This window comes from Pseudonaja textilis, chromosome 3 (genome assembly GCF_049901715.1).
Source record: "Pseudonaja textilis isolate UNSWEBS1 chromosome 3, rPseTex1.2, whole genome shotgun sequence".
Lineage (NCBI taxonomy): Eukaryota > Metazoa > Chordata > Lepidosauria > Squamata > Elapidae > Pseudonaja > Pseudonaja textilis.
In genome coordinates, this window is record NC_141992.1 from 96895215 (window position 1) to 96908386 (window position 13172).

The following is a 13172-nucleotide window of genomic DNA, read 5'->3' on the forward strand; positions in this document are numbered from 1 at the left end:
TATAGGGGGTGATGCTCCTCTTGTTTCTTAGCTGAGGGAGCCAGCGTTGTCCAAAGACATTTCCATGATCATGTGGCCAGCATGACTATATGTTGAAGTGTACAGAATGCTGTTACCTTCCCACTGAAGTGGTGCCTATTTATCTGCATGTATTTGCATGCTTTCAAACTGCTAGGTTTGCAGGAGCTGGAGCATGTAACAGGAGCTCACTCCATCGCATGGCACTTGGGTCTCGAACATGGGCTGTTGGCTTTCCAGCTGACAAATTCAGCATCTTTAACTGCTGACCCATTGTGCCCCCATATAATCGTCACAAATTTCTATCATTCTGGATATTTTTGCTGACTTCCTCCAGATATCAATTTTTCAGTATTGTTGTAATGTTTTAAGGGCCTGAACACTGAAATTCAAGGGCAAAAGTTTGGTGCTACAATTTAGAGAGCCAGTGGAGATTTCCACAGCAAGTAAGAAAATGTACTTTCACCATAACAGAAATCTGTGGGCTCTCTGAGGTTCTCTCTGAGCTTCAGTGCTACCTGCAGAGTCACTTTGCAGGATGCACCAACACATTATAGAGACCCTCATAGTATCTGCAGGTTACTCACCCTAGGCAAAACAATCCATAACAGAGACACTCTTTGTAACTGTGAGCCAAAGGATGGATCCTTGTTTGCTCTCCATGTCTTTCTAATATGCTTCCGGCTTGCTCTAGCCTTTTATACATGAATATCTTCAATTTAATTTTCGACAGGATTTCATCTCATATTAAGTCAATGAAAACCAATTTGCCTGTCAAAAGCTACTTTTTGCATTTCACATTCCCCTCTAACCAGGCCATGCAAAGCAGAGTGGAAGCTTCCATTTACTGTATATTTAACACACAATGCAAGATATTAAATCAAAACAGAAGAACCTTTTTTAAAAATTGTACATTGTAACTGGTCATAATTATAGTTTGAAGTCTGTTCCAATGAACCATAACTAAAGCCAACTTTCATTTATCTGGTATTAAACATTGCAGCTAGTCAAAAATGGAAGCAAGCATTTCTGAAAGGCTCCTTGTAGGATATTAGAAGAGGATAGCAGTTGCTCCAAACATTTCACCAATATTTCCAGATATTTCTCTTGATCTTTGCAGTTTTACACCCACCTGTCTGTTGGGAGTTTGTGACCTGCCTTCACTGGGAGACCTGGAATGATGTCGCTCTGGAGAATCAATATCTGCTTGTGGACTCCTTTCCTCTGAGTTGCAACGAGAAATATCTGGAGAGAGTAGATGCCTTCGCTCCTTGGATCGGCCTCGTTCTCTGCCTCCTGACCGATGTGTATCAGATCGATGGCCTATTTATTTAAAAAAATGGCAGGATTACAGGAAAATTTCACACTTGGGATCTTTTGAGCAGTGTGAATGCCTTCTATACCATGTATAATGTTTGATATGAGAAATATTTTTCTCTTCCTTAACCTATCCATCAAGTCAAAAGCTATCACGAACATTTTATTTTTCTCTTTATATGACCTTTCAACTGCTTTACCATTTATATGACCTTTTCACTGCTATTGAAGCCATTATTTTACTGTACAATATTTATGACTTAAAAAGTATATACAACAACCTAAAGCATTCTCCTTTTGCATTTCCTTTTTGACTGCACAAGTCAAAAAGAGGGCTGTGAAAATATTTACAGACCCCTCACATCCTGGACATAAACTGTTTCAACTCCTTCCCTCAAAATGACGCTATAGAGCACTGCACACCAGAACAACTAGACACAAGGACAGTTTTTCCCCGAAAGCCATCACTCTGCTAAACAAATAATTCCCTCAACACTGTTCAACTATTTACAAAATGTACACTACTATTACTGTTAATCTTCTCACCACTCCTGATTACCCATCCCCTCCCACTTGATTGTTTCCTAGTATGATTTGATTGTTGATTGTACCCTATGACTATCATTAAGTGTTGTACGTTAAGATTCTTGATTCTTAACGAATGTACCTTTTCTTTATGTATAGAGTATTTACACCAAGACAAATTCCTTGTGTGTCCAATCACACTTGGCCAATAAAGTACTCTATTCTATTGTTTTGCATCATCTTACTGCCATTGTTCCTATAGTATAATAACCCCGTTGTTTGTCATGGGTCTTCTGTTGCTTTTTTATTCTAAGTAGCCAGTATGGTATATGTTATGTCTGTGGAACTGGTTGGGGTCCACAACCAGGTCCGCTGTTTGAGCGGGAGCACCAGCAGCTCCCATTGGTTGGCTCCGTTTGACAGCCGGCTATATAAGCCGGCTGTCGAGCAGAGCCAGCCGTTGTCGCCCGCTGGTCTGCAAGTTAGCAAGCAGACGCGACAACCCTTTATTCTTTGCAATAAAGCCTGTTAGTTGTACACTCTGGTCTCATGCCTCTTCCTTACCATCACTCTACAACACTGGCGACGAAGGTGGGATGGTCGAAGGCTAACCAGACGCGTTTATTCAAAGAGCTGTAAGTCACGGAGAGTGAAGCCACGGGCGCTGTAGCCGCAGCCGCCCCACGCTCGCAAAGAGCGCGAAATTCAAACTGATATTGTTTGAGCTGATTCGCTGAAACGAGCCACAGGCGCCGCAGCCGAGGCCGCCCACGCTCACCAAGAGCGCGATTTTCAAAAAGAGCTACGCAGCCCAGAGAGACAGCCGCAGCCGCGTTCTTTTAAGAGCACAAATTCAAATAGCGATTGAAGAAGACGAACCTGTTCTTTTCTCCACGATGAGTACTAATTCAGCATTCCCTCCATTCAAACCAAACAAGGAAACATGGGACTCCTACAAAAATCGATTCAGCCATTTTCTTGACGCCATCGGTTTAGCCGACGCTGCAGAGCATAGGAAGAAGTCCTATTTCCTGAGTTACTGCGGAGCCGCCGTCTTCGACACCGCTACGGCGTTAGTCGCACCCCGCGCCATCAGAAGCGTCCCATGGGACGAGCTACAGGAAATACTTTCAAATCATTATTCGCCCAAACCGTCCCAAATAGCCAGAAGGTATGCCTTCAGGGTCAGGAAACAGGCAGAGGGGGAGTCGATCAACGAATACATGGCCGCCCTGAGAACAGCCGCTTTACAGTGCGGATTCAAAGAATATTTGGAAGACATGCTGTTGGACCAGATCGTCTGTGGGGTGAGAGACCTGAGACTCCAGAGGCGTTTACTGGCAAAAAAGGACTTGACTCTAGCCTTAGCCATGGAGGAAGCCCTGGCTGCTGAGCTCTCGGCCCAGTCAGCAGCTGAAATTCAGGGCACTCAATCTAAACCTAGCACGCCAACTGTCCATTCTGAAGAAGTAATCAGCGAAGATGACCCCACAGACACATCTGACATTAACCGCCTTAAACATCAGAAGCCTTCACAGGTAGGAGCGGGGCAGAGAAACAACTTCACCCCCCAAACAACCTCCCATGTGCCTAACCTGTGGAGGCTCCCACCCTAGGGCATCCTGCAGGTTCAGAAACGCCATCTGCCTGAACTGCCAAAAGAAGGGTCACATCGCTAGAGTCTGCCAAGCAGGGCGATCTTTACCTCAAAGGCCTCCACCACCTCCTAACTCCCAAAGGCAAGTGGAGGACTGCTATACCTGCTACCACGCTAACCATACTTCCCAAACCCCTGATAAAATTAAAATTTCTGTTTTCCTAGAAGGTAAACCCTGCAGGATGGAGGTGGACACGGGATCCGCGCTCTCAATCATCTCCTGGGATACCCTGAAGAGGATCCAGCCCAGACTGTCAAGGAAACAGCTACAAAGATGCCACTTGATGCTGCGGGACTACCAGGGCAAGAACATTCCTGTCCTCGGAAAGGCAAGTTCCTTGTTCAATTCCAAGACTTTAAAGGCCATCTGCCTCTAGTGGTTGTTAATGGTACCCTCCTAGTCTATTGGGACTTGATTGGTTTCCTTCTCTCGGCCTTAGTGTAACCGGGATCCATGCTGTCTCAACTTCTGATGTAGATACACTATTTTCTGATTTTTCCGATGTATTTAGCAATGAGCTGGGTTGCTATTCGGGCACCCCCATATCATTTTCAGTAGACCCCCAGGCAACCCCTCTTCGTTTAAAACCACGTAGGGTACCTTTTGCCATCCGTCCCAAATTGGACGCAGAACTAGACAAACTACTTAAGCAAGGGGTGCTAGAACCCACTGATTTCGCTAAATGGGAGACCCCTATAGTCACCCCACTTAAGAAAGATGGCAGTTTGAGAATCTGTGCGGATTACAAAACCACGCTCAACCGCTATCTGCAGGTCAGCGCATACCCTGTCCCGTTATTCAGCATCTGTTACACACTTTCGAACCCGGCACCATTTTCGCCAAGTTAGACATGTCCCAGGCATACCAACAGTTCCATGTCGATGAGCAGACAGCGGAATTACAAACCATAGTCACGCACAGGGGGGCATTCAAGTGTAGGCGCCTCCAATTCGGGGTCAGCGTGGCCCGAGGCATTTTCCAGTCACTCATGGAGAGGATTCTCCAGGGTCTCCCAGGAGTGGTCCCCTACTTCGATGACATCTTAGTCTCAGCCACGAACCGACCCCAGCTCATTCAGAGAGTCAGGAGAGTGCTGGAGAGGTTTAGACAGCATGGCCTTAAACTTAAGAGGGAGAAGTGTGCCATCGCCACTAGGCAGGTGGACTTTCTGGGTTATAGAATAGATGCCTCTGGCATCCACCCCGTTGAGTCCAAGGTGAAGGCCATCCATGAGGCACCCACACCCACCAACAAGACTGAACTTCAAGCTTTCCTGGGACTCCTGAACTTTTACGCCTCATTCCTCCCGCACAAGGCATCGGTCGCTGAACCATTACATAGGCTACTAGATAAAGACTCGCCCTGGCACTGGGGACCCAAGGAAACCCATGCTTTCAAGTCAGTCAAATCCTTACTCATATCAGAAGCGGTTCTAGTTCAATTCGATCAACATCTTCCCCTGGTCCTGGCTGCTGACGCATCCCCTTTTGGCATTGGGGCTGTCCTGAGCCACAGACTCCCCAACGGTTCCGAGGCACCAATTGCTTTCTTTTCTAGGACCCTTTATCCAATTGAGAGGAACTACAGCCAAATCGATAAAGAGGCCTTGGCTGCAGTGGCTGCAGTTAAGAAGTTCCACGAATTCTTGTTTGGCCACCACTTTGAGTTAGTGACTGACCACAAACCTCTTTTAGGACTTCTGTCTGGAGATAAACAAACCCCGCAGGTACTTTCACCCAGAATGACCAGATGGACCCTGTTTCTGGCCGCTTACTCATTCAAGTTAGTGCATCGTCCCGGTAAGAACTTGAGCCACGCCGATGCCCTTAGTAGCTGCCCCCTGCCAGTCCCAGTCGAAGACCCAGCGCCTATCCATGCCATTTTTGAGGTCAACGAACTCAAGCTCCCAGTGACAGCCGAGGACATCGCGGCACACTCAAAGAAGGACAAAATCATCGCCCAGGTTCTGGACTGGGTGGGAAGGGGGTGGCCGGAAACTCAATGTACAACTGATTTTGTCCCCTTTAAAACCCGCCAGCAGGAACTGTCAAAGTTGCAAGGTTGTCTATTGTGGGGAACAAGAGTGGTCATCCCAGCATACCTTCGAGTGCCCATCCTGAAGGTGCTTCACGAGGGTCATCCGGGCATCGTAAGAATGAAGGCCCTGGCCCGCAGCTACGTCTGGTGGCCCGGCATGGACGCTCAAATCGCCAACTGGGTAAGCTCTTGCCAGCCTTGCCAACAAACCAGGGCTGCCCCTCCAGCTGCCATGCCCACCAGATGGGAGAGTGCAAACGCCCCTTGGTCCCGCTTGCACGTCGACCTGGCTGGGCCTGTACATGGCAGGACCTTCTTGGTGGTCGTGCATTCATACTCCAAGTGGATTGATGTAGCCTTACTTCCCACAACCACCACCCAGGTGATAGTTAAGGCCCTAACCCGTCTATTTGTCACCCACGGGCTTCCTGACACGCTGGTTTCAGACAATGGCTCACAGTTCACATCGTGTGAATTCAGCATGTACACTGCTAACTTGGGCATCAGACACGTCCTTACAGCACCATTCCATCCCGCTAGCAGCGGGATGGCAGAGAGAGCAGTTAGGTCAGCCAAGGAGGCACTCGCCAGGTTTGGCCAGGAGGATTGGCACTCTAAACTGTCTCGTTTCCTGCTCAGCCAGCACACAACGCCCTGCACCACCACCAACAAATCTCCTGCCGAACTTCTAATGGGGAGACGCCTTAGAACCACCCTGGACAGGCTACACCCCCACTACTGCCCAGACACCCCCCTAGGGTCCGACAGTCTGGTCAGAGACTTCGCCCCACAAGACCTGGTATACGCCAGGAACTACGCGGGGGATCCGTTGTGGGTGCCAGGACAAGTCGTGTCAGTCACAGGTCCCAGGTCCTACAGGATCCTCCTAGAGGATGGACGTTTGTGGCGGAGACACGTGGATCAACTCAGAAGGCGGCGGAAGGGCGCAACAGATACCAACCCATGCCAACCTGCCAGCGCCAACGACGCTTCACCAGCGCCTGATGCAGATCCCCTGCGGAACCTGGTTGTCCCTGACGAGCGAGAGGGCTGGCATGAGAGCCCGAGTTTCCGGCCAGAGTCACCACTCCAGCCACCGAGCAACCCAGTTGACCAGCCGGACCTCGAGACTCAGCCGGGCCAACCTGAGCAGGGGTTTTCATCAGCACCACAGGACACTACGCCGGGGCAAACCCACGCCCCGACGACCGCCGAGGCACGTTCCGAAGACCAGGACTTGACACCGGCCGACAGTTCACCCGAACTGCGACGTTCTGGTCGCCAGCGAAGACAACCCTCGTATCTACAGGACTACGCATGTTCCCAGCTGGGGGAAAGGGGTGTTATGTCTGTGGAACTGGTTGGGGTCCCCAACCAGGTCCGCTGTTTGAGCGGGAGCACCAGCAGCTCCCATTGGTTGGCTCCGTTTGACAGCCGGCTATATAAGCCGGCTGTCGAGCAGAGCCAGCCGTTGTCGCCCGCTGGTCTGCAAGTTAGCAAGCAGACGCGACAACCCTTTATTCTTTGCAATAAAGCCTGTTAGTTGTACGCTCTGGTCTCATGCCTCTTCCTTACCATCGCTCTACAACAGTATAGTTAAAGAAGAATATCAGGCTAATACTTGGGAGACTCAGGTTCAAATTCCTACTGAACCATGGAGCTTTCTATGGCCTTGCTGATGTCTCTCAGATTGCTGTAAAGACAAACTATTAGTAGGGAGAATCACATAGGCTGCTCTGGGTTGCTTAAAAAAAATAGGGATGTAAGTGTAACCTATAATTAACTTACTATAGTCCTGGCACATTAAATCTTCATAAGTGTTACATTTGGACATCACTAGTTCAATTTTGTTAAATCATTTCCTTAACTTCTCCAGTTCTTTGTGTTTGGCCTTGCCAAGCAAGAACAGTGGCTGTACATATTGTTGCAGCAGAGGCCTTCTCACACATGCAAAGAAATGCAGTAAAGTCCACAGTTCTTCATAAAGCCATTTTAGCCATCACTTATTCGAAGAGCAAATTGATATTTGGACTGCAAGCAAACTCTTGAGGCGTATTCCAGATTTTGCAGTTATTTCTTACCTTCTCTCTTTCCAAGTCTCAAATCGACAGTTTTTACTTCCTAAGTTCCTAGCCAAATTGCAGAAAATTCTGTCCAATTTAATGGAAAAGCTGAATTCACCAGTTATAAAGCAGGATTCATACAATTAAATGGATGAACACCGTCCTACACATGCCGGTGGAAAAGGCCTGCTAGGGACCCTGTGATAAGGAATTGAAGCAAGGAGAAGGGCCTTTTCTGCTGTGGTCCCATCCCTAGGAAACATTCTTCCACTGGAGATGAGAACGGCATTTTCTGTTTTGACTTTCTGGATGAGTATTAAAACCTGGCTTTGCTGGTTGGCCTGGGATCCCAAGGGGAGCGCTCACTGTTGGAGGTGACTAATGGGATAAGAAGACCTAATTCCTGCCCCACCTGTCCCTTGGCTCTTGTAGGCATAGTTTTAGCACAGTTTTTAATCATATTTTAATGTTGGTTTGTTTTAATCTTTTAACTGTTTTTACTTGTTCCTATAATTTGTAAGCTACCCAGATTCACCTTGTAGGGGAGATGGCATAGAAATTTAATAGATAAATAAAAACTGCATGTCCTTAAAGATAATCTTCTGAATGCATCTCATTGAGGTCACTTAATTTGATTTACTTAATAACTGAATTTACACTGAATTTAAACCATTGCAGATGGTTTATTTTTTTAAAAAAGTCCCTTTATTGTTGAAAGGAATTGTCTTGCTCTGATCAAATGATCTTATCACAAGGCAGTAAATCAACTTTCATAAACTAAGCTCCTTTTTTATACAAAGCAGGAATTATTCAGTGTGGAAAAGAAAAAGGAAAGAAAGAAAAGGAGCAAATTTTCATCTGCCAATAAAAGACAAACCAGCTCAGTAGTTTAATTGCTTTTAAAATCAAGATGTGAAGGTTTAGTGTTATGGGTAGGCATAAAGGAAATCTGTTTGCAGAACAAAATGTTATTTTTGGTTTAGGTTCATAGTTTTTATCAGAACTAGCTATAGGTGCTAAACATATACCACTGGCACAAAAGTGGCCTGGGCCATATTGCTGGAAATAAATAACTTAGCATATCATCTTCCAACAGAAATGATGCTCATAGCATGTGGAAGAGCAGGGGAGAAGCCCAGATCAGAGTGGGGTGGAAAACGGAGACACACATATAATTATATTTTTAATTGTTTATTTGACTATAGGAAATAAGGAAAGTGTTTCTCTCTCTTTAAAAAAGAAGTGAAGAATCAGGAAAACCATATCATATTAATCTTGACTGAGCCCTGGTGGTTAAGTGCAGTATTGCAGGCAAACTCTGTCCATAGCCTGGAGTTCAATCCCGATGAGGCTCAAAGTTGACTCAGATTTCCATCCTTCTGGGGTTGGTAAAATGAGGACCCAGATCATTGGAGCCAATATGCAAATAATGCTGACATTGTAAATCTCCCAGTGTGTTGTAAAGTACTAAGGGGCAATATATAAATCTAAAAGTTATTGCTATTGACTAAGAATGTTTCCACCCAAAGTTTTTTTATTCAGTAAAAATTTGACTGGGTATATGCGTCTGTATAATGTCACCTTGCAGTTCTCATATACTGCTTCTCTCCTTTATTTTCTACAAACATTCTAGAAAGAAGAAAAATATGGAATTCTGTAGCTTTTCACTGAAAGCTGTTTTCTGTGGAAGGATTCCAAATAATTAGAACAAGAATGCATAAGTGAGACATGATCAAATGTATTAAATGAAAGGCAGATAAATCATTCAGTCACTATTTGATAAGTGCTTGGCAAAATGCCTTTTATATGGTTTGATTTCAGGAAAGACATTGATGTAGCTTTTATAGAATGCCTGCATTCCATAAATTAGATCCTTATAAAATAGAATATATAAATAGTATTTGGAAGTAGCACACAGAATTCTGCAGCAGGATGTCTCAATTATGTTTTTTAAAATAAAATAATTAACAATTTTGGACAAAAGAATCAGGTCTTTTTGCCAAAAAAACTGTAATTAATATAATTTCCTCCAAACTATTGACACTGGAATCAGAATTCAAAAGGATTTGTCTGCAAATAGCAGGATGCTGTTCATTAGTGACAAATCTGAAATATCCACATACAGGAAATACAAAAGTAAATACACATACAGTACACAAAACTAACAGTGAAGAAAAAGTCAGCTGGATATCTAATTGCAGTACAAAGAAGAAACTGGGTTGGGAGGGTGATAATAGGAATAAATTGGAAAACCGGCAGTAATATAAAACATCAGCTTGTCATGTGTTAAGCAAATGTGGTAGGCAGTCATCAGTACAAAAGTATTCTGGTTTATTTAATGGTCAGTCAGCCTGTCCCTCACCTCCAAAACAAAAATAGGCATTAGTTAATTCAAGGAGATACCCAAATTAACTGCCAAATTTCTGCTGCCAGCAAAATGCACCAGGAATTGATCATAACACCAGTATACAAGAAAATGCATGCAATGCAGACTCATCACTGCCAAAATTAGTGGGTCAGCCAGCATCTTTAAATATTGCATTGTTTGATGCAGCCCAGAGGTGGGTATTCAGCAGGTTCTGACCAGTTCTGGAGAACCGGTAGCGGAAATTTTGAGTAGTTCAGAGAACCAGCAAATGCCACCTCTGACTAGACATTTTATGGTATCCTTCCCCTGCTACGCCCAGAGAACCGGTAGTAAAAAAAATTGAATTGAAAAATTGAATGCACCACTGATACAGCCTGAATTCTCTGAACAAAAAAGTGTGGTGTGTGTGTGTGTGTGGGGGGGGGAAATCCCACCATTTCCTCCCTTCCAAAAATAATGTAGTGCACAGAATGCCAGGTGATCAGTGAATGACAACGCTCAAACCCAACTGACCAGAATTATTCTTTGCTTTCCAAACTGCACTCACCATCCACTACTGAAATTGCATCACTGTACTTAATGATACCACTGGGATTAAGTAACATGCTAACCAGTGGTGGTATTCTACTGGTTTGGCCCAGTTCTGCTGAGCTGATAGCGGCGATAAGCAGAGGAGACCAAACTGGTTCTCTCCGCTGTTTTGCTGTTGGGCCCACCCGCCGGCCCGGGCTCCCATGCTCACCTTTAACCTCTGAATTTGAAGCGCAGCTGCCTTGTATGGCACAGTAGAATGCTGCGTGGCAGCTGCTGAAGCCACCGGGAGAGTGCAGGCTTGCAGGACGTGAGTTAGAACACCTCTGGGCCTGTGCAAATGCCTTTGCACCTGTGCAAAATGTGTATTTGGTGCATGCACACACACACAAAATGTGTGCACATGCGCAAATGCGCCCACCAAGCCACACCCACCGAACTGGTGGTAAACATATTTGAATCCCACTACTGACACTAACTGAAAAAAAAAGATTCAAGAAGTAATTCCTTCAAGGCCTACTGAGAACTTTGCGTAACTTATATTGGACATTTTTGACAAACCACAGAAAGCAATTGCAGTAGCAGAACCTAAAACAGAAGGAGGGAAGGTACCCTCCAAAATTATCCACCTTCCTTAGACAAATCTCCTCCCACTGTAGATCACTAATGCATATGTCTGTCCACACCTGTAGAGACTACACTGTTCTTCTTACTCTTGAATTCCTTAATGTACTTTCTAAGGTATGAGGAAAAGAAAAGAGAAACTGGGGGAAATCAGGACAGAGTTACTACTTGATGGTTGTGCCAGCTGGCTCCATAAACAAGGCAGGGAATGGCATTATAAGATTAACATCTAGAACTTTGCTCTTTTCACCTTCCACCTGTGAATGCTTGTGATTTAATTATATGTAATTCTCCACTTACAACAGTTTGTTTAGTGTTCATTTGAAGTTATACCGGCATTGAAAAAAGTGATTTATGACCATTTTACACACTTATGACCACTGCAGCATTCCCATGATCATGTGATCAAAAGGCTTGGCATTGGACTCGTATTTATGACGGTTGCAGTGTCCCGGGGTCATATGATCCCCTTTTGTGAATTTCTGGTGAGCAAAGTCAATGGGGAATCCAGATTCACTTAATAATCGTGTTACTAACATGACAACGGCAGTGATTCACTTAATTACTATGGCAAGAAAGGCCGTAAAATGGGTGTGTGTGTGAAACTCACTTAACTGGCTCACTTAGCATCATAAATTTTGGGCTCAACTGTGGTCGTACACGGAGGACTACTTGTATCTTGTCCTGGTCCTGAACCCTAAAGAAAGCCATCGCTCCCATTTGTGCTGGTGTGTTGCCCATTTCTCTAGTAGGAAATTATTTTTAAAGCTCCTGCAAAGCTTTGCAGACAAAAGAACCCCTGTTCTATCCTTGACATTTCCAAATAAGACTGGGGAAGTACCCCTCCCAACTTAAGCACTGAGTAAGATGGACCAGTGGGTTGTCTCAGATTAAGGTTGCTTCCTGCATTCATATTCTTATATGAGTCATAAATTACTAAGAACACTTATGGGGCAATATGAATAAATAAAAGGCAAAATATAAAAAGCAATCTGAGAGACAACATGTGGCTGCTATAGAGTGACTAACGTTTTTGTTAGAAACTACTCATTATGTTAATATGGATGAAAAATTTCCATTTATTAGTGATATTTCAAAGCTGAGAAATTCTGAAAGAATAGAAATCATTCTGGAAAACTTTATCTTACCTTTTATATCTTAATTAACACAGTGTTGTTTCTACAAAAAAATATTATGGAAAATAAATTCATGCCAAGTGACAGAGTTTATTACCATGTTCTTTTTCTTGTGGGCTCAAAAATCTACAATATAATACCAAAATATGGTGCAGAAAACAAAAGCTCCTTTCTTTCTAAAAACTTTCCTTTTTTACCTCATCATGGAGCTTGTTTGTCCACTGTAGGAGCAAATCAGCTGGAGATATCAGACTCCAAGTATTGTATCCCATAAAAATCCTGCAAATTTATTACCTTTTTGAAAACTCCATAGTTATTCTGAAATTTTGATCAGAAAGGACTAATATCCATTTTGAACATATTGTGATTCAATTTTTAGTTCAAAATAGTTGCATATAAGAATTAATTTAGATACAGAATCAGAAAGACTAAAACCTACATCCGAAAGTTATTTTTGTACATCAAATATTATATCCTGCATTTCAGTTAATGCCTTTTCTACATGACCTGTGTTGAAAAAAAGGTTATTGTAATTAAGCCATAAAATTTAATTGGAACTTAAGAAATTAGCTTTTAGTTGGGTGAGGGCCTATTGGCACTTGAAATGCAATGCTGTTTGTAAGACGAATAATATATTTAAATAGTATAGAACTAGCAGAGATGAGTAAGAGATGAGGATTTAAAATAGATCCTATTTAAAAACTATCCATGTAAGTCTTTCAACAAGTAGTCTGCTTTTGAGGCTATGCAAAGAGCCAGACTCAAAAGACAAGGAACAATTCAGAGAGTATATAGCTGTGCATGTAATACCTGATGGAAACTCTTTAAAACAGCTGCATCCTCACCTGGGATGTGCAGCAGTTGACTTTTGATTCTAGGAAAGACACGGTGAGTT

General features: G+C 43.9%; 1 protein-coding gene across 1 annotated transcript in view; it reads right to left on the minus strand.

The window, feature by feature from the left end:
* Nucleotides 1-13172, minus strand: part of CACNA1E (calcium voltage-gated channel subunit alpha1 E) — a 346898-nt gene that overhangs the window by 5451 nt on the left and 328275 nt on the right. The window contains exon 47 of the mRNA XM_087930443.1: nt 1151-1341. Within this exon, the coding sequence (XP_087786569.1) occupies nt 1151-1341 (191 nt within the window). The remainder of the gene's footprint in view (nt 1-1150; nt 1342-13172) is intronic.